The sequence below is a fragment of the Mugil cephalus genome, chromosome 9, assembly GCF_022458985.1.
Source record: "Mugil cephalus isolate CIBA_MC_2020 chromosome 9, CIBA_Mcephalus_1.1, whole genome shotgun sequence".
Classification (NCBI taxonomy): domain Eukaryota; kingdom Metazoa; phylum Chordata; class Actinopteri; order Mugiliformes; family Mugilidae; genus Mugil; species Mugil cephalus.
In genome coordinates, this window is record NC_061778.1 from 28,064,303 (window position 1) to 28,091,217 (window position 26,915).

The window sequence follows — 26,915 nt, forward strand, 5'->3', positions numbered from 1 at the left end:
TAGCTAGACGAAAGTTACCGGACACGGCTATTTTTCACTCACAAATTAGATCGTTTTCATTATCTTGCGTTTAATGATTGAAACCATTCAAAACCATTGCATTAATATATAAACGATGTGCTTCATGTAAGCAAAGTAAGACATTAGTTCACAAAACATTAGCAGGACAGAGAGACGACCTACCTGTCCTGGAGAGGACTCAGCGGAGAAAGGAAAGAAAAGCCGCTTTACGATTAGTACATACAGTCAATGCTTTACGACAGCGGGAGGAGCTGGGGACGGAGGTGGGTGGGTGGGGTCTGAGGTCAGGGGTCATGGACTAAAGAATGACATTTCTACAACAATAATAATATAAATAAAAACGATATTAAAATAATATCTGATGGCATTCAATAAACGCGGACATTTCTAGCGACCCTTTATAAAGAAGCGGTGTCACGGTGGATGTGAAACTGTCACGAAAATTAATCTATTGTTTGGTGCCTGCCGATTTTTCTCAAATTTTCATGCCATGTATTTCAATTGGAAGTTATTTCGTGAGGACGACTGTCAATGTGACACTGCGCAATGAAGAGGTTTGATTTTATTTCATTTAGACTGGATTTGTAATGGTCTTATTTCGGTTTTTAATGTAACGTCAATTTTGCTGCAGGATTCGGCACTTTGAGATTCGAAAAAAAAATTAATGGTTATTTGTTAAATCGGTCTCTTATACAGGATCGCTAGAAATGTCCGTCTTTATTGAATGCCGTCAGATATTATTTTAATATCGTTTTTATTTATATTATTATTGTTGTAGAAATGTCAGTCTTTAGTCCATGACCCCTGACCTCAGACCCCACCCACCCACCTCCGTCCCCAGCTCCTCCCACTGTCGTAAAGCATTGACTGTATGTACTAGTCGTAAAGCGTCTTTTCTTTCCCTTTTCTGAGTCCTCTCCAGGACAGGTAGGTCGTCTCTCTGTCCTGCTAATGTTTTGTGAGCTAATGTCTTACTTTGCTTACATGAAGCACATCGTTTACATATTAAAGCAATGATTTTGAATGGTTTCAATCATTAAACGCAAGAATATGAAAACGATCTAATTTGTGAATTAAAACTAGCCGTGTCTGGTAACTTTCGTGTAGCTAGCTTAAGCCATCCACGGGTAATCTGCGGTGCCTGCACGATATGCGGTAACACAATGTCTCATTACGCTGCTTTAAACAAAAAAACGTGATCTGCTTATGTGTTTTCAATCAAACCTTTCTGCATAAAAACAAACCCAGCTAGAGCACTAAAGATTTGCCTCTGTTCTTCTTGTAGTTGCTGTCAAACCATCTCCTGACCTCTGACCCTGAATCACCTCACCAACCCAAAGGCACTTTTAAGAGACACATCTCTAGGACCACGCTGTGCCACTTTTGTGGCCTGTTTCATGTGTTTGTGTAATGTGCTCAGAACATTGATAATCATTCTGATTATGTGTGTTGGTTTAAATGAAAATAAAGTGAACTAAATGCATTCCTTTTGTCTTTACTGTCCAGGCTCTCATTTCTTGTGCCTCATATTTGTTTATAATAGTCTTATATCCACAACACCTCATTTGCACTAATTTACCTAAAGCTGACAAATAACACCTATGATATTAACATTGTGCATATGGGGTAAAGATGCCAGACTCAGGACTTAGTTCATTGCACCTTTTAATTACTCATAGTAACTTATGTCTGTTAACAATAGTGTCATATTCTTGTCACTTTACTTAGCGCTGACAAATAGCACTTATGATATTGCATAGCTTTTTATGACTGTGTGCTGTAGAGAGATGTATACATTATTATAACTTTATTACATATACTTATAACTACAGATATAAAGCACTATAGGCGAAGTCAAAACTCATTATGCATCACTATGCACATTTAGCAAAGCAAAGTAGTTATGATGCATCATAACATTAACAAGTGACTAGGCAGATATTGACATATTCATAATGCACTATTCAGATTAAAATTATAATCATTCATAACCAGTTGTCATAATGCATCATGAAGTTGGTTATGACGACTTGTGAATATGTATAGATGGTAATAATGACCATTATAATGCTTTATAGACACCTTATAAAACATTATGAGTGCATTCATAGGGCATTATAAATACAACCTTCATAGAAAGTGTTACCGATAAGGGTATCTGATTTAATATGGAGGTATTAATTAATGGAAAAACCTCCTTGAGCAACTTAGTCGGGATGGGGTCTAGAAGACAAGTTGATGGTTTAGATACTGTAATAACTGAAGTGAGCTCAGGAAGACCAATTAGAGAGAAAGAATCCAAATATTGACTAGGTCCTACAGAGGTTTCTAATGCCACTGTACATCTTTGACAGCTGAAAGGGTGCTATGAATTTTATCTCTAATGCCAACAATTTTATCAGAGAAGAAGCTCATGAAGTCATTACTGCTGAGGTCTGAAGGAATAGATGGCTCAACAGAGCTGTGATGAAGAAATCTGGTGTTGTTCTTGTTTTCTTCTATTAATGAAGAATAATATGCTGTTCTAATCTTACGGAGAGTTTTTTTTATAAGTTGTTAAACTATCTTTCCAGGCTATGTGAGCTTCTTCAGAACTAGTGGAATGCCAAATTCTTTCCAGTTGTCAAACTGCCTGCTTTGAACTACGCAACTGTGAATTATACCATGGAGCTAACCTCCTTCGATTTACCACCTTCTTTTTACTGACTTATTTGGTTTTGTCAGTTCAACGCAGATTCGGGCTGTGCCTGTGTTCTTCTTCAGGACTGGTACCATGGGAGCACACCATTCAGTAGATTGTGTCACCAGCTCGATGACACCATCCTTCTCCATCCTCTGTATTTTCATTTTCACGTTCTTTAACATGGGAAAGGGCACACGGCGCGCAGTGTGCACAGCATATGGTACAGCATCATCTCTTAACTGGATTTTGACTCGGTCAATTTTTAGAGTAGCATGCTCACTGTTGAGATGGCTGGTGATGCATTTCAACTCATCTACTCGCCTTACCAGGTTCATCTTCACTGGCAGTGCCCAGCTGAGGAAATTGTTGACTCTACGTCCGTGTACTACATAGGCTGTGAATGGATAATCTTTTCCTTTATGACTGACTGTTGCATTAAAGCGGCCCAGACGCAGCAGCTTGCCTCCAGTGCTGTCCAGAGAAATGTCAGGTGGGTCCAGCGTTCTCTCAGGGGTGAGTGTGTGAAACGTGTCTTCACTTATGACAGTGACATCAGCTCCTCTATCAATCTTAAATTCTACCAGAGAGGAATAAACTTGTAGTTGCACAGTCCACTGTTCACCTTTTTCATTAGCATCACATGCTGATCCCAGGAAATAAGAGCTCTGCCCAGCCCTGTCAGTCTCTGTGACCTCATTCACTGACCTGCTGCGACATACTGTGGCTCAGTGTCCCATTCTGTGACATTTGGCAGGTAGCTTCTGCAGGGCACTTTTCATTTCTGTGATGCTGTGTTTTCCCACACTTGCCACATTTCTTTTCATTTACCCCTCATTTTCTGTCCTTTGACTTGCCTTGTTGTTGCTGTTGTGGTTTCCAGTTCATGCTTTTGCGTTTAAACTGCGGCTCCTGAACTGATCCAGCAGCGTCTCCTTGCAGAATCACTTGTGTCGCGACCTCCTCCGACTGTCTGAGGTTTGTATTGTCTGCATCAGTGTCAGGTCCGCCATCAGCTGCAGCCTGCAGTAGAGCTCTTTATCCAGTACCTGACGACAATGCGGTCACGGATATTTTCTTCTCGAGTTACTCCAAACTCTCAATGCTCTGGGAGATCATACAAAAAAAAAATAGTTGTTACGCCAAAGTCATTCCGGTCCTCCTCTTGAGCAAATGTGAATGACTTAAAAATGTTTTCTGCCTCGTAGCCCGTGGCATAAATCAGGCAGCTTTCTTGTACTTGTCCCTCGCCCTGTGAACTGTTGCTACCACTCGGGCCACTCTGTCTGCTTGTCAAACTTAAAGTTCTCCGGAGGTTTAAACCTAGCCATTTCTTTTTATTGCCATCTGTCTACTTACTATATCTCTTAGTCGTTCATTGAACTACTTCTGACACCATGTAAAATGATCAAGGGTCGGCTTGATCCGCTTATATTTACTTTAATGACAGCGTAAACATCTAAACAAACCGGCATAAGAAAAGCGTTTTCGTTACCCTGCCCACATTAACTGCTCTATGATGCAATGTTACTGTTGCTGTGGCAACAGTAGTTCCGCTACATAAACAATGACAAGCAGTATTAAGTTTTTCACAGGTGTTGCAGTGTGCCAATCCATCCTTTTTCAAATTGAAATGAAGCCAGACTTTCGAGCTGCGTTTTATGCAGTCCATGTTCAGGGAGTGATGTTCTTCTTACAAGCGGAGCACGCTGGGCAGAGTAATAAAAACCCCAGAAACAAATGGAGCACGCTGGACAGAGTAATGCAAACCCCGGAAACAAACAGAGCACGCCGGGCAGAGTAATACAAACCCTGGAAACAAACTAGTGCGGGCATTTAGGACATCTTCTAAACGGTTCCTGAACTGGATGTTAGGAGCCGTTAAGTGCCCAACCCTAATGTACACACCGTTTTTAGTAGGTAGTAACAGACAAGTGCTAACAGATGGTAGTAGCTACATTTGAAATGCCACATGAATCCAGCTTTTCAACAAAACACTGTCAAACAACAAATACCTTTAGCAGCATAGTGCATAGACAAAATTTTGACGTCAACTTCAAGGAGAAGGTTTTGAAGTACGCAATGCAAAATACAGAAGAGGAAGTTGCAAAATGCTTTAATATTGACCCATGTACAATAAAATACTGGAAAAATCCCTTGTTGTTCTGATACTGGGGCGTTTACCCTCAGGGACGCTATGGCCATTTAAGTTGCCGTAAATTTTTCACGTGTGTATATGTGTGTATATATACGTGTGTGTATATGTATATGTATATGTATATGTATATATATTGAGCACTTTTCTATCTATTGGTACTTAAAGCGCTTTACAGTCATAGACACATCTACCCATTCACTCACACAAGTACACACATTCACATACCATTGCCATGCACTGGGAGCAACTGGAGGTTCAGTGTCTTGCTCAGGGACACTTAGGCACGTGACACACTCTGTGACACTGGGAATCAAACTGCTAACCGCTCTACCTACTGAGCTACAGTCATTATTGTCTCCCACAAGCACCAAATCATCATCACAGTCATGTTCTGCCCCTTCAAGTCAGCCTAAATCTCCTATATTAGCTGCATGTAATACAAAACCTCAACCAATATTGCATATACATCCATAACTACTATAATGGCTAATTAAAGAATACTTATTTTATACTTACATATCCTAAATTATAAGTGTTACTCAAAAAAAAATATTTTTACAGGTATTTTGAATTTTATTTGAATATAAATATTTTTTTCCCCTCCATACAAATATTTTGCATATACATTCTCATTGAATGGAATGAGAAGGTGTGTCCAAAGAATTCAAATCGTTTTGTGTGAAACAATTACATTTTTTTAAACAGATTATATCACAGTGTTGCTGTGGATTAATTTTGATTAAACATGATAACATGATTAAATATTAGTCATTCTCTCATCATTCATTCATTCCCCCATCACCGTTGAGACAATCATGAGGCTGCATATTACACACAGACTTTGTCAGATTCCCCACAATTGGCCGAGAGCCTGTTCAGTTGCCAGGTATTTTACCTGATGCAGGTATTTTCCGCACGCTGCAATATTAGCAGAAGAGAAGCTAACAGTGCAGCTCGCTCCCATCAGCCAACCACTGAGGCCAAAATGGATCGCTTTGTGACAAGAACTAGAAACAGAAATATTTATTTATTTATTTATTTGAACTAGTGTGTTACAACTCTAGTCGTAGGCTCCATGAGTTTGTTTCAGGTGTGTGCTGTGCGGAGGAGATGATTGGTGTGGGGCTCCGGTCCTGGACCCTGATTGGCCGCGGCTGACGGAGGACGCCTATATAAAGATCCAAGATGGCCGTCGGGGCTGGCAGCAGGCTTTCTCTCATCTCCCTCTGCTCCCAACCAGCCACAACGTTTGGTCCTTTGTTAAGTAATAGGGGTGGACTGCCATTTTTATTATCCCCTTTTCTCCTGTTTATTTAGTTAGGGGGGTAAGTGTTCTGTCATTTGTTTTATTTTGTTAGGTTATTGAATTAATTTCAAGATAGGGTTGTTTGGTTTGTTATTTTGGCCTTGGTCCACCCTAATAATAATTTATTAGGGAAGTCATAATTTCATTTATTTCCCTGTTGTAAATAAATAACTTACTTTACATTGTAAATCTTTTGTTTGTATTGGTGGCTACTTGGGACAAGGGGAAGATGGGAGCCTAATAATGTTGTGTCCTAGACACCCCTAGGTGGGGCATAACACCATGTATTATTTGAATAGCTTAATATTGAATGCAGGATGATAATAATAATATATTTATAAATAGCAGTAGGCCGAGTTAAATATAGAACACATATATTAGGTAGGGGGTCCCTACTTAATCTCTCCATTAGTTTGCGGGTCCTTGGCCTGAAAACCACTGTTTCACGTTTCATTTTGCATGAGCAGACAGACTCAAGAAAGAAGGGAATATATATAGCGTAGATTGTGAAAAAGCAAATGTCTGTCGGCAAAGCGATGTATCTCCAACCGCTTCAAAGTTAGTTCCTTAGGCCAGGAGTGATCGTATCAGCTTCCTCCTCATCGGCATCATCCACTGTTGGTCATTCCCTCCTCTCCAAAACTGAGCTCATTTACTTCTGGTGTGATTGTGTTTAGCGGAGATTATTCCAGAGGTACATCATCACTGCTCTGTGCATATAGAATATTAGTAGAGTCTGCAAGTCAATAAGTCATGGATAGATGGCATGTATTTTTGTTACGGTTAATCCCTTTGTCCGTGGCTAAGCTTCCTGTCAATCCCTTTGTCTTTCTCTTTCTGCCTCAGGATGGAGTTATGACGGAATGGATGTGAATATGGGCCAGTGGGTGGGCATACAAGCTTTTCTTCTCAGCCTGGCCCTGCTGCTGCTGCTTTCAAAGCTACCACCCTGCTACAGCCAAAACAGCAGAGGGACTCCTCACGATGGATCTACCTTCAGCTTCACTCAGTCCGTGTACCACACCACAGTTTATGAAAATTCACCAGCGCGAACCTTTGTCAACAGTAAGATCAAAATGGGGATCCATGTGGCTCAAGTCTCCTGGGAAATCCGCTATAGAATCACATCAGGGGACGATGAAGGATTTTTCAAGGCAGAGGAGTATGTGCTGGGTGACTTTTGCTTCATGCGCATAAGGACTAAGGGTGGTAATGCAGCCATGTTGAACCGAGAAATTCAGGATAATTATGTTTTGACAGTAAAAGCTACTGTCAAGGGAGAGGCTGTTCTTGAGACTTGGACTAAAGTCAGCATCCAGGTTTTGGATATGAATGACCTCCGGCCTTTGTTCTCACCTACCACATACTCTGTCACCATAGCAGAGAGCACCCCTCTAAGGAGCAGCATAGCACAAGTTACTGCCACAGATGCAGATATTGGCTCCAATGGGGAGTTTTACTATTTCTTCAAGGAGAAAATGGAACTGTTTGCAGTACACCCAACTAGTGGAGTGGTTTCTCTCAGTGGGAAGCTTAATGTTGATGAGCAGAGCCGTTATGACTTAGAAATCCTGGCAGTAGACCGTGGCATGAAGCTGTATGGAAATAATGGAGTCAGCAGTACAGCCAAGCTTTTTGTCCATGTAGAGCGTGTGAATGAGCATGCTCCATACATGACTGTGGTCATCCACAGCCCCTCATGGGTGGACAAAAACACTGTGTATGCAATAGTTACTGTTGAGGACCTGGATGAAGGCTCAAGTGGGGAAATAGAGTCAGTGGTCATTGTGAGTGGGAACCCGTCAGAATGTTTTTTTATTGAAAGATCTGGGGAACATGAGTTTGCCATAAAAGCCTCTGAATCAGTAAACTGGGAGACTTACCCTTATGGCTTTAACCTGACCTTGCAGGCAAAAGACAGAGGAAACCCACAAAAGTTCTCAGCTGCTGAGGCTATACACATTAGTGTCAGGAAACAACAGGAAGCAGAAGCAAAATTTGAGCAAGAGCTGTATGAGGTTAGCCTCGATGAAATTTCACCACCAGGCACAATCATAGAAGCTGTTAAAGTCAGACCAGAACCTGATGATGCAGAATATATCCTGACACCGTCTGAAGATTCCTTTTACTTTCAAATTAATACCCTAACAGGTGTCATCTCTACCATTCGCTGGTTCACTCAGGTGTCCCGGGATGTCTTTAATCTTGAAGTATTGGAAGTAGACAGTGAGTGCAAAGTCATAGTGCGGGTAACTATTTTGGATGCCAATGATAACACACCAACATTTGTTCAGTCTGCTTATGATATTTTTGTCAATGAAAGTATACCAGTTGGGACCAGTGTATTAACAGTTTCTGCTGTAGATGAAGATAAAGGTGAAAATGGATACATAACTTACAGCATTTCCAGCCTTCACCCATTACCCTTCAAAATCAATCAGTTTTCGGGTGTTATCAGCACCACTAAAGAGTTGGACTTTGAATCTTCATCAGAACATTTTGTGTTTGTTATCAGAGCATCTGACTGGGGCTCCCCTTACAGGCGAGAGAGTGAAGTCAATGTAACAATCCACCTGGAAAATGTAAATGATAATCAGCCATTGTTTGAGAAAGTAGCATGCCAGGGAGTGATTTCAGAGGATTTCCCAATAGATGAAGTGATTACCACAATGTCTGCCATTGATATAGATGAGTTGGCGTTAGTGAAATATAAGATCATTTCAGGGAATGCACAGGGGTACTTTGACCTCAACCCAGATTCTGGAGTCCTTGCACTGCGGCATTCCCTTGCCACAGCTAGTCCCCAAAACAGTGTTTTTAGTTTAAAAATAACTGCCACAGATGGTGAGAATTTTTCTGACCCGATGTTTGTTAACATCTCTGTTGTTCATGGAAAATCTCCTCCCAAGTATTTTACCTGTGAAGAGACAAGGGTGGCCCGAAAATTAGCTGAAAAGTTACTCAAAAAATCCAAAACAACCTCTAAGCCTAAAATCCAGGATGGTTTTATTGACATTTTTTCTGTCAATTGGCAAACACCCCAATTTGCAAAAAACTTTCCTACAGATATCTCTGTGCGTGAAGATCTAAAGGTTGGCTCAAGTGTTTTTAAGGTTAATGCCCATGATGGGGACACAGGTTTCAATGGTCAAATTCTGTATTCTATTCCAAATGGAAACACTGATAGCTGTTTTACTATAGACATGCAGACTGGTCTTATTAGTGTTTTTCTGCCCATGGATAGAGAGAAGAGAGATCGTTATCTCCTTAATCTAACTATCTATGACCTTGGACTTCCACAGAAAACTGCCTGGCGTTTGCTTACTGTCTACATAGAGGATGCAAATGATAATGCACCCCAGTTTTTGCAAGAAGGCTATCAAATCATCATACCTGAAAACACTGCATTCGGTACAGATGTCATTCAGATTGAGGCCACTGACAAAGATATTGGGTCCAATGGGGAAATTGTGTACTCTATTTTGACAAGCACCACACAATTTGGTATCCACTCTACTAATGGGATAGTGTATGTAGCTGGCCAGCTAGACAGAGAGCTTGTTTCTACTTTAAATCTGAAGTTTGAGGCTCGAGATAAGGCAGACAAAGGGAGCCAAAAGTTTTCTGTGACCACTTTGACAATTATTTTGGAAGATGTGAATGACTGTCCCCCGCTATTTATCCCCAGTGTATACAAAGCCAGACCTCTGGAGGACCTTCCTGTAGGAACAGTTGTGGCCTGGTTAGAAACCCAGGACCCAGATTTGGGATTGGGGGGCCAGGTTCGGTACTCTTTAGCCAACGACTATAATGGATGGTTCGAGGTAGACAGGATGAGTGGAGCTATTCGACTCACACGGGAGCTTGACTATGAGACCAAGCAGTTCTTCAACCTTACTGTGAAGGCCAAAGACAAGGGAAGGCCCGTTTCTCTTCTCTCCGTCACCTTTGTGGAGGTGGAGGTGGTTGATGTGAACGAAAATCTCTGTGTTCCATACTTTCCGCAATTTGCCTTGATGGGATTAGTTAAAGAGAATGCCGTCATTGGAACTACCCTACTTCAAGTTATTGCTAATGACGACGACGATGGTAGAGATGGAGAAATCCAGTACTCCATTCTGGAAGGGAGTGGACTTGGACGATTTGCCATTGATGAAGAGACAGGTAAGTTGTCCTTTTATTAGGCTTTTATGTTATGCATATTTTATGGATTATGATAAATAATTTTGTGATAAATATAAAAACTTGGGGGACTTCAGCGCAAGACAAGAGAGGCAGGATGAGCAATTAAAAGTCAATTTAATGATTGCTTTATTACAAAAGTAAAGAACAAAAGGCACAACAGAGGTAAGAAGTTAAAATCCAAAAGAGAAATCCAAACCAAAAAGAAACAGGCTAATTCAAAGCGTAAGCAAAACCAACCGAAAACAATAAGCGAGTTACTCAATGGACAAAAAACACAAGGTAAAACAGATGAGTGTAATCACAGGGGTTGGAAAAGGTGAAGACAGGAAGTAAAACTAAACAACAAAAAAATAAAACAGGAAACGCATATGACAGCTGTCAGCTTTAGTCATATAGCTTGCAGTTAATCTACTTGATGAACCACATCAGTGTGATGTCAATTAAAATATCAACCACTCCAACTTCCTTTTGAAAAGTGTATGATATGTGTTGTGCAGAATGTTACATGCACACAATTCTCCATATTTGATTCCACATTTATTCAGGCATAATGGCTAATGTACACATGTTGTGGTTTGTGTGTTAGTAAGAGGTGAATTATATTAGATAGATATAAGACAAAATATGAAATGAGGTTGCACATGGAACTGTGTGTGTAAGGACATTCTTCTGAAGAGACCTAATTGTGGATCTGAAGATCTCAGAGTGAGCTCAATTACAAAGATACAAATCTGGCATGGTTGGAGGCACTAGACATAAACGAAGCAAAAATAAATCATAAATTACAGGTTTTAAACTTTACAATTCAGGTCTTACTTGGAAATAACAAAATGTTTACATTACTGAATTCCTACATTAGTGTGATTAGGGACTTCCGGTGAGGCACGGGGCAAGATGGCAGCACGGCACTGAGCACCGACCTACAACCCTCCTTTTACTTGCCTTTTTGGGCCCAGAGACAGTCTTAATATACTTTAAGTCTGATTGACGACGTTACGAGAGACATGGCCTCAAAAAATAATCCAACCCCTGCCAAGAAACAAGATACCAACCGACGAAACCAAACTAGCGATGTGGCTAAGCTAATCAAGCTAACGTTGGCTGCCGAGATGAAAACTTTGCAAGAGGCTGTGGCACACAAGCTAGAAGTGTCCTTGGAAAAAGCTCTGGAACCGATACAGAAGCATATGGCTGAGAATGGCGAAATATAACGGTCGTTAAAAGAGCAAGCTGACAGCCACGCTACGAAGTTCAACAAAATAGACAGAATCCAGACTAGCTTACACAAGAATGAAAAGGAAACCAAATCCTGCCCCACGGAGATGACAAAGCTACGAAAGAAGCTAAATGATCTGGAAGACAGATCCCGAAGGAATAATGTGCGTCTTGTAAACTTATCACATAACTACGAAAGTGGATTCCTACACTCGAGGGCTCCCAAGGCGGCCGGATTGAAATTGACAGAGCACATCGGATCTTCTCGAACACCTTCAACAACACATCGAGAGCGTGGACCATGATCTTCATGTTCCTGACATACACCGACCGGCAGGCGGTCCTGGAGGGCGCGAGGAAGGCTAATCCTACACTCCCCGACGGCACCCGGCTTTAGTTCTTCGCTGATTATAGCCCGGGTACAACGCGGAGCGGCAGGAATATAAAAGCATCCGCACTAAGCTTCGTCAGAGAGGGATCGACTCCTTTCTTCTATACCCGGCGATCCTGAGGGTGAATTTCAAGGGGAGACGGATGTCGTTTAACTCAGCAGCGGAGGTGACGGGAGACATGGATGAAGACCGCGGGCCGAGTTCAAGCGCACCGCAGGATGAGATGTAGCTGAACTGAGATCCACGAGCCGCCAACAAGTACACTTGTACAGACACGGGCAAGTTTACAGTTTGTGTGTACAGTTAGATCACCTTGTTCGGAGAAACACTTTACAATTCCCACGTTTAAAATGTTAAATATGAGGCCAAACTGTGGCTGAGTTATGTGGGTTGAAGTTTAGGCTAATAGCTCAGCAATATTTCTAACAAAGTTTATAAAAAAGAGCTGTGGCATCACTTCTGATGTGTGGAGGGTAAACGTTCTCCCGAAGAGATTACATTTTTGTTTCCTCTGGTCTGCTGCCCTCTGTACGCTCCGTGGAAATTTTACCCAGACACTTATCAGATCACAACCCAATCATATCCACTTATAATTATGGCAAAATTAAAAATAAAGCAACTAGGTGGAAATTTAACCCCACACTTCTAATGAATGAAAAATTCTTAACACAGCTAGGAGTTAAACTGACGTAATTTTTAGAGGTTAATAGAAATACTGTTTCAGATGTAACAGTGGTTTGGGCCTCCATTTAAGGGTTTATATGAAATAACGCAATAGGGTTTGGTTCACACCTACATAAAACACGGTTGAAAAGATTAGCAATTTGGAGGAGCAGTGTAAAGCCCTGGAGAATGACCTCAAAAGAAGTTACTCAGAAAGTAAAGAAAATGAAATCAAATTGAAGCAAGCAAAATTGAATGATTTGCTGAGAGGCAGGGCAGAATATATGATCCATATAACCAAGCGGAAATATTATGCAGAGGGCAGCAGACCGAGTCACCTTTCAGCACTCATTCTTAAACAAAGGGAAGCTAGGAGGTCTATACCAACGATCAAATGTGCAAAACCTGGACTGGTGACCTCAACGGAAGAAATAAATGAGACCTTTAAATTGTACTTTGAAAAACTATATACATGTGGCTCAGTCCCCTCAGAAAGTGTCTATACGAAATTTTTTAGAAATTTGGGACTTCCTACATTGTCATTAGAGGACGCATTAGAAGTCTCTTGACTCTCCTAATACGCTAGAGAAATTACTTAAAGTTGTCAAAGCTACAAATAAAGGTCGCACTCCTGGTATAGATGGTATTCCTGTGGAACTCTATCTGACACTTTGGGATATACTTGGACCAGCATGGTTAGAGACATTGAATTATGCCACTGATAAAGGCCTAAATACAGCCCTGATCACAGTTATACCTAAGCATGGTTAGGACCCCTTGGAGTGCGCCAGCCATCGTCCTATCTCTCTGATAAATGCTGACCTTAAAATATTCTCTTAAATTCTAGCTAGCAGACTTGAGGTAGTAATTGGAGTAATTGGAAAAATAGTTAGTCGGGATCAAACAGAATTTATCAAGGGGCGTTTAGCCTCTGATAAAATCTGCAGGCTCTTACATATACTGAGTGCATCACATGATATCCCATGTAAATGTGGCTTATTATTTTCTGACGCAGAAAAGGCATTTGATCGCCTGGAGTGGTCGTATTTGTGGAGGGTCCTTAAAGAGTTTAAGTTTAGTGATAAAGTCATACGTATGATTCAAATGCTTTATACTAATTCATCTGCACGGGTCTGTATGGGAGGAGGCTTTTCAAATTTGTTTGATATAGGATGGAGTACAAGACAAGACCGTTTGTCCCCTTTGATCTTCACCTTATCTATTGAACCACTTGCACATTTAATTAGGAACTCCACACATATTCCCCCCATAACAATAGGGGCAACATCACATTCGATTTCGCTTTATGCCGATGACACATTAGTTTGTATGGCAGATTATCAACAGACTCTGCCCTATGTCTTAAAGGTACTGGAACAATTTGGATATTTGTCAGGATACAAAGTTAATCTCAGTCAGCACTTATGCTGATTAATACAGACCAAAGCAAATTATCTCTTCCTCCTCAGATTAAGGTTTCAAAGGAGGTCATGTACTTAGGGATCAGGGTAAGTAATTCTTTATCGGAGGTAGCTAAAACAAATTATTCATTAATTCTGAAAAAGATAGAAGAAGATATTAACAGGTGGATTCCCTGCACGAATAGCGGTCATTAAAATTAATGTTCTACCCAGCATTAACTTCATTAGTTCGATGTTGCCACTTGCACCTCCAACAGGATATTGGCAGAAACTAGACTCTTTACTGCAACGTTATGTCTGGAATGGCACGCGTCCCAATATAAAGTGGTCCGCGCTTCAGTGTAATAAGAAGGATGGGGGCTTAGCATGTCCAAACTTTGAGCTGTACCACTGGGCATTTATGTTAAAACGTCTTAGTTACTGGTTTGAAGATGACAAAATATCTGCCTGGAAAATTAGCGGGGCAAATAATATTCTTGATTTTCAAGCTCGGGTCTGCAATATGGTATTAACAAAAACTCCCTGTTCTTCTACTTTAGGATAAGATCAGCTTGTAAACCTACCGGGTTCCCTGGGGGACAGAACTTAAGGACCATCCTATTTTGGAATGGATACAGAATGCTCCCAGGTCTATAGTATCATATATTTATGATAAGCTGAATTCTCAGAAATGTATGCCCACAGCAGGAATGAAAGCCTGGGAGATGGATTTACCAGATTGGGGGCAAAACTTAGACTGGAACACAATTTGGGACAATGTTATTGGAGCATCAAAAAACCCTAATCACACTTAAAATTCTGTCACAGAGCATATGTAACACCTAGAATTAGACATCAAATGGGATTAACTTCAGACCCATATTGCTCATTTTGCCCCCAGGGAACCTTTGGCTCTTTTGCACATGTTGTATGGGAATGTTCAGGGATTTTGGATTTATGGGAGAAGGTAATAAGCACGATAGCAGCGCTAACAGGGGTACAGTTGCCACTGGAACCAGCTATACACCTTCTGAATGATGACTCCCAGCTCTCCCTCGGGGGAAAAACACGTAAAATCTGGTTGGCAGTTCTGACAGCGGCAAAGAAAATTGTTGTTCAACGCTGGAAACCTCCCCATGACATCTCAAAAACTCACTGGCTTCGAAGCTTCTTGGACATTGCATACCTGGAGCTATCAATAGCAAGAGTAAAATAAGCACAGTTACAGCATGGAAGAATCTTATATCTGACCTAACAGAACTTTTAATGAATTAGCACACTGCTGGGTGGTGAAGGGGTGAAGGAGGGTGGGGGGAGGGAGGGAGGGGGTTCTGGGGGTTAAGTATTGAATGTAGAATGAATGTAATTGGATTAATCTGTTTCATTTGAAATTCAAATAAAAAGTTAATAATAAAAAAAAAGATGCAAATCTGTCCCATGCCATATTAAACAACTCAAAACACCATTTTTAAGCTTCTTTTTTTCGAATAGCATCAATAATGATCAAAATTGTCTCACAGGGTACCTACGCAAGTATGGGAAGTATGGAATTTGATTTTGTAAATTTACAGGTATTTAACATATAAATGTTTCCAAGAATGTTAGCACTTTTCAATTTTCTAAAACATAAAATTACAACCATCTAAAAAAAAATAAATGCGTAGATCTTTTTTCTTTTTTAAGGTGCTTGGCAGCACAGCTAAAATGTTTGTGTGCAAGCACACAGTAAGCTAAAAAAAACTTTCAAACATCCAAACAAGTTTTGGGCAGATTGACAAGTTAAATGCCCAGCACTTTGCTCTTATCCTCCTCCTACCCATTTTAAGGCCCACCCAGGTGTTTTCCAGTTTCACTGCTCCTTCGATAGACAGGTAATGACCACACAGCATTCAAAACTCAGGAGCGAGCGTTTTCAAATGTCTTCTGTTGGTTTAATTTATGATTTATTCATTTATTTTTGTATTTCACTTAATTTAGTTACTCGTTCAGGAGTATTTGAATACTTATTTGATGTTTAAGCATGTCAGTGAGGCCAAGTCTTTTGTAACCAGGTTCAGCTCAGCTGTTCATGTGCAATTTACATTTATTTATTTTTTTTAAATGCACTGAATTTATCTTTAACTTATATGTATGAGCTTATTTGCATGAGCTACCTTACTATAATCTTCTAGAAATTATTTGGTGACATAACCGCATATATATTCAGAATAATGAAAGCAAACAATCAATTCCCTAATTTATTTAGATGATACACAACCATTTACTCAAATGCCAAAGACATTAAATGCAAAGTGTTTATTATTGTATTATTTGGGACTGGTGCTGACAAGGTTTCATACTGCAAAAAAACAATAGCACAGAAAGATCAAGCTCACCAGGACAGAGTTTGGTGATCCAGTTGTTCTGAGTAGCAACCAAAGAGTTCCCATAAGTAGACTGTCACCTTCATATTTCAGCAGAGTTGATGCATGTGATGATAACAAACCTAACAGATCTGAAATAATTTATATTATGAAATTAGGTTCTGTTTGCGTTCTCATTTTCGTTCATACTTCTCACTTTCGTTAAAGCTCATTTACTGCGGTATTCTCATCATTTTCTATTACTCTGTTATATTATTCATCACATTGTTTATTATTCACTATTCACCATTGTAAATAAACAACAAATTTCACTTAAGTTATTGTCAGAAGGTCGTGGTGAGCTGGAAATAGATGATCCCTGTATTGAGAGCTGACGCCTCAGATATTTGATTGATTCATTACTGTTAATTAATATTGATCAAATATTAATTGATTAAGTCTTACTGGATGCAGCGCATGCTTGTAAGTGGTGCCCCTTTCGACGAGTGCAGTTGTTAGACTGAAAAACAACATCTGTTTTTTTTGTCTCTTCCTACACCAGGGGTCATCTACACTACTGATATGCTGGACCGTGAAACCAAGGACTCCTATTGGCTTACAGTGTATGCCACTGATCATGGTGTTGTTCCTCATTTCACCACTATGGAGGTGTTCGTCCAAGTGGAGGATATTAATGACAACAACCCACTGACCTCCGAGCCACTCTACCGGCCGTCAGTGCCTGAAAATTCACCGAAAGATATTTCTGTCATCCAGATCCAGGCCCAAGACCCCGATGCCACACCCCCTAATACTGACACAAGGCTCAACTACCGCATTATTGGCGGAAACCCACAGAATTTCTTCACAATCAACACCCGAACTGGTGAGTAATTTGTCAGTATCGGTATGATTCAAAAAGGCATTGCTGCATGAAATGAGTTTGAACTTGAATTTTAAAAATACAATGATGGTGGGATATAGGGCTGGAGCTGAACAAAACAAAGATCATGGGTTGACTTTTTAGAGTAAAACCTTAATTACCGTAACCTATCGGTAAAATATTGTGACTGTAGTTTTTATATGGTAGTGTTAATTGTTGAAGTTGCCTCAGAAATGTCTAGTGGAGACAGACTTTTCCCAATATGGATTAGCTCCTATAGATGTTTCTAATGCCGCCATACCTGCTGGCAAAGATGTCTCTAATTAAATCTCTAATGGCTACAAATTTGGTAGTTACGAACTTATGTCATTTTAACTAGGAGCTAAATGAATGTACTACTCAGAGCGTAAAATATATAATATTATGCAGTTCTAGCATCAAGCAGGGCCTAGGTGTTATTAAACTTACATAGACTTCTTCTAATTAGTGTAATGCCACTTACTTTCCATATTTTGTGTTGTCTGATGTAAAGTGTGCATTCGTGAATTATACCGCAGAAGTAGACTGATTTCTGACTTCACACGGGCACCTTTATTGGGCTGGGAGCCAAATCCACCCCTCAGGATGTTTTTTGATACCTTTTTTCCCACTATTATTTCATGTTATCCCTTTGAAGTTGAACCTTCACCCCCAACTTGGGGCCGTTTCACCTCAGGGGCCAAAAAACATTCTTTTTGGGAAAAGCTTCTGGCGAAAAGATGTTATTGCATACATTAGCTGACCAATTATGCAATTGCAGTATCATAACTCTGAAATTTTGCATGGTGTATCCTGACATATAGAGTAAACTATCAGGATAATATTCTGTTTCAATTTTCAAATACCACCCTTAGTATACCCTACAAGACAAAAAAATGTCTTGTGGGTATGATAAGTGATAAATTTCAAGCATTTTATTCTAGGGAAGCAAAGCAATGCATTGACTGGAATTGCTCAGGCTTATTATACATGTCACTGCCTCACATGGATATAAAAAACATTTAAACTTCACGTTAAGTCCAAGATAACATTTCTGTCTAGAAGACACTTACATTTGCTATGACCAAAGTTCTCCAGTGTACCTCAAATTGGAGAAAAGAGAACATTCAAGCATTACCCTTCCAAATGAATTTAAGCATGTTTTCTTGTATCTAAACAGTATCTTAAAGAAGAGTTGAGTTTTGATTTATACTGCTATACTATCTGAAGTTAATTACATGAAAAGTGAATAATGTTACGCCTGCAGGAGGACCAGATTAGGTCGTTTAGTCACAAAACCTGGAGCAAAGTCCAGGCAAGACAATTAATAACAATGACTCAGTTGTGCAGTCATTAAATGGTAAATGTTATTGCTCTTATATAGCACTTTTCTACCTACTCAAAGGTACTCAAAACGCTTTTACAGTCAGAGACACATCCACCCATTCGCTCACACAAGCACACACACACACACACACACACACACTAGCGCCAGTTGCACTGGGAGCAACTGGGGGTTCAGTATCTTGCTCAAGGACACTTCGGCATATGGCACACTCGGGGGATCGAACCGCTAACCCTTCGGTTGGACAATCCGCTCTACCTACTCAGCCATAGCCGCCCCATTAGTATATATCGGTATATATGTGGTCTATGCATGTAGAACATATAGAACACAGTGATATTACAGGAAACTCTCATTGGGAGATTTACAATCTGAGTAAGATTAAATGCATTCACTATGATAAGTAGTCTACTTCTTAGGATGCAGCTCTTGCCAATATTCAGATCACCAAGAAACTATGTCTCCTTATCCACTACTCTTTGAAGCATGTCACAAATATTAACAACACATTGAACATTAGAACCAGGAGATCTATAGCAACAACCAACAAGCATTGGTTTAACATTAGGTAAGTCCACTCGTAGCCATATGGATTCCACAGATGAGGTCATCTCCAGTTTTGACAGGTATATTATTTTGTATGTAGAAGCTTAATTTCATGCATATTTGATTATTTTATGTGTTGTGTTATGTGTTGTTTAATAGGCCGAGGCACTATTGTTATACTGCGTGTTTGTTCTTAATTCATTTTTCATCTTCCTCCCTTTTTTAACTCGTCCTACAGCTTGAAAAGTTTTAGGACAAGTTATATATCAAAACGAGCAGTTTGATCAGAATCGGTGTGCTATTACTTTTCTCTACGAAATACGAAAAATGCAAAAACTGCGAAAAATTTTACATTGAAAAGTATGGAACGGGCAAAAAAGAGAGTGAAAAACAGTTTTTCAAACGTCTACTGCTCAGGCATACTGTCACCTACAGACTTCATATAAACTTTAAACTGTAGACACACGTCTTGTGTCAGGATGGAGGAGGTTGTAGAGGTGAGGACCCAGATGCAGGACTAATGGATGAGGCAGGGAGTTCAACAAAAAGAACTTAATAATTAACAAAAGGCGCTGCGCACGGCAGGTAAATACAAAATACAAAAGTCAAAAGAATCATGGCAAGGCAAAAATAGTAAAAACAAGAAACGTGGATGTGGAAACATGACGTGGAGACAATAAACGACAAGACAAGGAACAAAGGTAAAGGCAGGGCTATATATACACAAGAGGGCTCAGGACTGACAAGACACAGGTGAAACAGATCGGGGCAATCTCAGCAGGTGAGACAAATTAACAATCAAGAGATGAAGACGCACAAGATAGGAAATCCAGAAACGTGACAAAATAAAACAGCAAACACAAAACATGACACAGACAGACATGACAAAGCACAAGGACACACGACAAGCAGGAAACTTGTCAAAATAAAACAGGAAACTTCAAAACATGATCACAAAATAAAAGACAGACAGAACCTTGACATCTTGTGTATTGGTGTATTAATCCACATTTTGATAGGTCATATAATTTTTGATCAATCACTGTTCAATGTCCATGATCATTTTTGAATGATCATAAAGAGTGTGTATTGCGCGGAATGTTGTCACTAGAGTGGATGACATCATCACTTGGAGGAAGTTGTCTGAAATTGCCTGAAACTTTTCTCTTTCCACGCTTGTCCTGGCCACAATTTACACACTAGACACATGATTTTTTCCCACAGTTGTAGACAAACTTGTTCTGTCTCTCACAATGTGCTCGTCAAAGCAGTGAGACATACAGAAATTAAACTGTGAGCCTCTGAGTGTGGCCATGTCTCTCTCTGCTGACCATTGACTCCATTGGGGGATTAATCAACACAGCGCTGAGTCACCCAAACCACCAAAACATTCTGAAAATCTCAGACATTAACAGCAATGGAGAAGGAGGGCCGATGTGATTCCATGACTCCCCATCTGCATCGTATGACCCCCCCACCCTACCACACGGCCAAATGTGACCCACCCCAACCTCCTCTCCTAGGTTTGGTGTGAGGCTAATATCCAGATTCTCAATATCAATGCTCAATGAAAGATGATCATATGTCTGTCTGATTAGCTCTGGTCATGTATTTGATTCCCATGTTGACAGAGATAGTACCCCGGCAGGCTCTAACCATTTTTTTTTTGACTTCACGCAGAGTGTTTGACACTTTCTTGTTGTATTTCATTAAAAAATAAAGGTAGTAGTGGTATAAATATTACAAATTACCCGATCCACTTCCGAGTTAAATCCCGCCCACTTCCGGTTTAGGCCCATTCCAAGTACAGATACAGATACGGATAATTCGTATGGTTAACAGATACAGATACGGATACAGATAATGCTGTACTCGCTCATTCCTAGTAATAACTTATGCATTATGAGCCTTACTGGTGCCACTCATAATGTGTGGCATAATGGCTCATATTGTGATAAAAAATGTTGCATTGTCATCATTTTTACCTAGAAAATGCTTTCACCCCTGTCTTTCTATCAGTATTTCTGCAAAACTTAGATGCAAATACCTGTGCCCCCAATACATACATGTAACAAGGAAGAGAAGCCTAATTGGTCAAAACTGCACACACTGACAACAAATAAGCACTAGGGGAAGAGGTCTGTGTTTGACTATGATTTGTACACGGGTGGGAGGGTCCAAGCCTGCCAGGCCTGTGTGTAAACACAGATACTCAAGTAAAAACATTAAAAACAACAACAACAAAAAACTCCAAATAAATTTAACTAAACAATATGCATAAATAATACATGGTCATAAATTATAGCTGCCAACAAAAATCAGTCCGGTTGCTATTGACTAGATAAAGTCGGCCTCACCTCGACATTTAGTGTCAGCTCTAGAACTCAAGTCCTTGAAAGGGGTTCACTGTGTGAGAGGCGGAGGGCTGCAATGGGCTTTTTGTTTGTGGGCAATAACATCGTGATTTGGAGGGGCGTGATTGGGAGGAACTATCGGTGGGCTCTGAAAAGATTCTGGCAAACCATGAAGTGCCTGAGGGGTGAAAGACGGCAATTCAGAAGCTGCTGACATTAACTGGGGCTATTGGGTGTTGGGAGGAATGGCTTCATAACCTTTGAACCTCAGATCGAGGAGCATCAGCTCTACCCCCACTAGGATGCTGGAGGCGTTCGCCCAACCACACCATATGTGTTTTGTGCATTTGGAGAACGCTTAGAACTGTGTCCCCAGAGGAGCATGAAGGGTGTCCCCAGAGGCATCCTGTTGGAATGCTCCAGGACAATGGGATGGATGGCCCCATTCTAAGCATCAAGTTTGGTCCATGTAGCCAGCTGTAAGTCAGACCTGTTCCCAGTGAGAGTTGGAATCCACCAGGCCTGCCCTTTGTCACTGGTTCCGTTGATAACTTTCATAGACCAGGGTGACTGAATGAATATTGTATCCAACGTAAAGTGAGTGTCTTTGATAAAGTGTATGTAAAACCAATGGATTACAATAATGCCGAAGTTTTCTCACAATATGACCCATTTCTACATTATAAGCTGTTATTACATTATGAACGGCACCAGTAAGGCTCATAATGTAATAAGTTACTACATTATGTGCAAAACCATTATTACCTCATGCGCTCATGATTTTATTACATTATGAGCCGATTATTACATTATAAACTTTTATTCCATTTAAGTTATTACATTATGAGCCATTATTACATTATGTGTTGCTACACCATTGTCACTGGCACTGTCTGACACTGTCTGGAACTGATGTCCATTTTTGTAAATTTCCATTGCCATTCATCCCCAAATGTTTTCAATTGGATTTAAATCGGGGGAACATGCAGGATGATCCAAAAGAGTGATGTTATTCTCCTGGAAGAAATCTTTTGTCAGACCAGGGCATTGTGAACTGTAGCATTGTCTTGTTGAAAAATCCAGTCATTACCACACAGAGAAGAGCCCTCAGTCATAAGGGATGCCTGCTGCAACATCTCCACATAGCTCCTGCTTGAAATCCCTGCACAACCTGAAGCTCCATTGTTCCATTGATGGAACAAAACTTTTGAACCTTTGAACAAAAGCACCCCAGATCATGGTGGCGCCCCCTGTGCCACGTAGAAAACATCTCCGGTGGCATCTCCTTGTTGTGCCAGTAACGTTGGAAGCCATCAGGACTGTCAAGGTTAAAATTTTTCTTGTCAGAGAATAAAACGTTTGTCCACCATTGAATGTCCCATGTTTGGTGCTCCCTTGCAAAGTCCAAATGGGAAATTTTGTGGCGCTGAAGAAAATGTTTTTTGAAGCCCTTACCTCACAGATAATGATGGTTATTGGGCTGCAGTCAGCACCAGTAATGGACTTAATTTGGGTTGAGGATAGTCCCGTGTCTTGACAGACAGCTCTTTGGATCCTCCGCTTCAGTGCTGGTGAGAACCTTCTGTGTCTACCACTTTACTTTTATGTAAAGTTTTTTATCGCTGGGAGGTATCAGTGCTAACCACCGAGCGGCTGTGCTACCCGTGTAGAGGGTGAAGAAGAATGGTGCCAGAACAGTTCCTTGGGGCACTCCTATGTTGCTTGTCAGGACGTCTGATGTGCATCCATCCATCCTGACCTACTGAGGCTGTCCTGTGAGGTAGTCCAAAATCCAGGCAGAGATGTCAGGGTGAAGTTGCATGTGGAGTAGTTTGTCTCTCAGGAGGATGGGTTGGATGCTGTTGAAGGCACTGGAGAAGTCAAAGAAAGTGACTCTCACAATGCTTCCTCCACTCTCCAAATGAGACAGGGCCTTGTTTGTGATGAAGATGATGTCATCCTCTACACCCATTTGCTGCCAGTAAGCAAACTGCAAGGGGTCCTGAAGAGCAGACAACAGATTCCTCAGGTCTCTCAAATGACTTCATGACATGGGATGTTAATGCCACTGACCTGTAGTCACCGGGAGCACTGAGACGTCTCTTCTTCGGCACTGGAACAATGCAGGTACTTCGGTACTGGAACAATAATCATCCTCAGAGAGAGGTTAAAGAGGTGCTGAAAGATGCCCAGGACACATCCTGAGGACCCTGGGGCTGATGTCGCCTGGCCCTCTGGCTTTATTCTGCCTCAGTCTCGAAAACTCCCTCTGTACCTGGCAGGAGGTGAGGGTAAGGCCATGGGTGGTGGGTGATGGGGGGGACTGTGGCGCTGTCAGTCAGTGCATTTACATGCTTGTGAAAAAAAAATAAAAATTTTGCCTTAATTGGACTATGACAGGAGAAGTTATAGTATAGTAAACACGGTACTCCGATTAAGATCTGAGTTCTCATTAACCGATTGAGACACCCAGATAATATAGAATTCCATTTTCTCCGGCATGTATATGGTAACCATAGTTTTCAGTTGGATAATGCGTGTGCGCATGCTCTACAACCACTGTGCTGGCGTGTGACCCTGGAACAAAAACATCCAAGAAAGCCAGTTGCAGAAGAAGAAGAAGGTAAACGGAGCCACTAGGAGAACTGTCTGAAGAATAGCGCGCAACGTATCTACACCAGCATGCAACGTATCTACACCAGAAATTAAAAAATGTACTATTTTCCCTATGGTTGTTGTTTGAAATGCCAGTCTGCTGCCTGAACGACTTGTTTATTATATGACGAAATAGGTCAACCAGAAAGCGAGCCATATTAACGTGGTATTAACCCGCTGAAAAGACACATATCGCCACCTAGTGTGGCAATAAACAGGGACAAGGACTGTAGTCAGAAAGTCAAATTTTAAGCATAGCTCAATTAAGCTCTGTATGTTCGCACTGAGTGTTAAAGGGGATGGGCCGGTGGGGTGAGGAGGGACTGTCTGCTGAAGCCGCTGATGAACAGAGGAAGGGGGAGGGAAGGGGGCAAGATGTTGATGGGAAGGGAAGCAGAACCTACAGCAGGTGTGAATGGGCACAGTGGTGGGGGATGGAGACACAGTCTCACAGTCAGAGAAACCTTGAACAGAACACAGCTCATACAGGGTGAATCATCCTCCTAACGCCGGCCGGGTAGAGACAGAAAAGACAGAGAAGAGAACAGTAGGACAGTAGTAGTAGCAGCAGTACAACATTGCCTCGATAGACAAGACTTCTAAATTTCTAGTTGTTCATTAATAAATTAATTACTAATATACATCATGCATGAAGAGAAATAATATGCAGCAACCATTACTTTGACTCAAATGGTTGACTGCCTCAGGGAAGTCTAAGAAATGAGAGTTGTAGGAATAGCTTTGTTTTTTCTTTCTTTTGTTATGTTGAAGAAATTTAAAATTATGTATTTTTTACACAGCCTGCATTATGGATTAATTAAGTCTCAAAGAAATTCATAGAGTGGCAACTAAAATAGGAAACATGAGAAGAACGTGATGAACATGAGATGTGCAGAAGATGTCACACAAACTAGTAATACGTAATTCAATATTTGGGTTAGTCTAAACAGAGGGTTGACCAGTATTAGTTCAGTAATATTAAGGTAATAAAATAAAATTGCTACTGGTTCAGAATGTGTATTTTATTGTATTGAGTAACAAGAATGGGTGTTTTTTATTACTTGATAAAAATGTGTGAGACTCAAGAAGACTTACTCAAATAGTATCTGAACCATTATTGCACATTTGGTTGTCTCATCAATTAACCTTTATCCCCCTCTTAAGTTCTCCACATGATACAAGCCTCGTATCACTCAACAGCCATCAGGATATTCAGTTACTGTTATTTTTCTCCTACTATTTCTCTTTCTATCTCTCCGCTTTTCTCTTTCTATCTCTCCGCTTTTCCTGTTACATGTAATTACATGTAACAGGAAAAGCTATTGTGATGATTGGAATTAACCATTTCACTATGCTCATTTGACTTACTGGTACTTTATATACATGTGTGTGTGTATGCGTGTGTGTGTGTTTGTGTGAGCCTCTTTTTAAATTGTGCTCTGGTGTTTTCTGTCTAAGGACTGATCACTACAACTTACCGGAAACTGGATCGAGAACAACAAACAGAACACATTCTAGAGGTGAGAACAATGTGTAGCTATTTCAAATGTGTGTACATGTACACTCAATTCAGTTCAGACATCGGACGAGATGTTAAGATCCCTTGTGCCATGATCTGATCCTTGTGCAAACCTCCTTTAGAAGCCCAGTCCAACTGGAGAGCCGACCAGCAGACCATCAGTCAGCTACTAACTAGCCTAGCCAGCAGCAGTATGTAATAGAGATAATGGGACATGCAACTACACTTTAACCAAATATCTCTCCCCTCTGCCAATATCAGAAATAAGATACAACCAGACACCAGCTACATAACCTAATCCAGTGGTTCTCAACTGGGGGGGCGTAGCAGAGTCAGTCAGAGCAGCGAGTAGCCACACATGACTCCGCGTCCAGAATGCAAATGAATTGCGCACGTACAAAGCCACTGTTTCCGCCCTAATTTACAAAGCAAGATGTAAAAGTAAATGTTTTTCCACCGTCACACTAAAAAAAATCACTGCAGTTGACTCACATCATAGCGCCAGTCACTCTTCTCCTGTTCTCCTGCCAAGTTCGCTCATGCCATCTCTCGCTCTCTATTATAAATTCATTTACTTTAAAAAACAGTCTTTTTCAAGACTAACTCTACAAATTGTCTTTTTAAAGACTATACCCATCTCAGCCCTAGCCAAGTATTTTTTAACTGCTAGGTGTGCCTCCTATCCCTTTTTCACTGTGTTGCAACCCAACTACGACATACGCCACTCACTCACTCACTCACTCACTCACTCACTCACTCACTCACTCACTCACTCACTCACTCACTCACTCACTCACTCACTCACTCACTCACCAAGGACTGCAACTGTCACAACTAAAAAAAACACATAGCTAATAATTTCACAACCAAACAAAAATGGAGAAATTCCTCATGAGAACAACCACCAAGACCACCGATGCACCACCAGCTGCAAAAAAATGTGCTGGCAAACGACAGCATGAAGCCCTGAAAACTTAAAAGGCACCTCAAAACCAAGCCTGCTGACCTTACAATTGCTGAGACGCTCATTTTTGCCAGCTGTGCAAGACGTGCAGAATAATAATAGGAGAGAGTGCAGCAGCCAAACTCAGTACAGTACCACTGTCCAATGACAGTTGCTAGGAGAATTTCAGACATGTCCAATGATATCAAAGAGCAACTGATAGAGTTCATATAAAAGAGTCCTTACTATGCACTGCAGCTGGACAAACCCACTGATATTGCTGGGCAGGC

The 26,915-nt window shown here is 40.8% G+C and overlaps 1 protein-coding gene across 9 annotated transcripts in view; it reads left to right on the plus strand.

The window, feature by feature from the left end:
* The window catches only part of fat3a (FAT atypical cadherin 3a), a 222,755-nt gene that overhangs the window by 26,818 nt on the left and 169,022 nt on the right, over positions 1-26,915 (plus strand). For all 9 annotated transcript variants that reach the window (XM_047593725.1, XM_047593723.1, XM_047593724.1 and 6 more), the window contains exons 2-4: positions 7,012-10,329; positions 16,925-17,248; positions 25,622-25,683. In XM_047593725.1, the coding sequence (XP_047449681.1) occupies positions 7,029-10,329; positions 16,925-17,248; positions 25,622-25,683 (3,687 nt within the window). In that variant the 5' untranslated portion in view covers positions 7,012-7,028. The remainder of the gene's footprint in view (positions 1-7,011; positions 10,330-16,924; positions 17,249-25,621; positions 25,684-26,915) is intronic.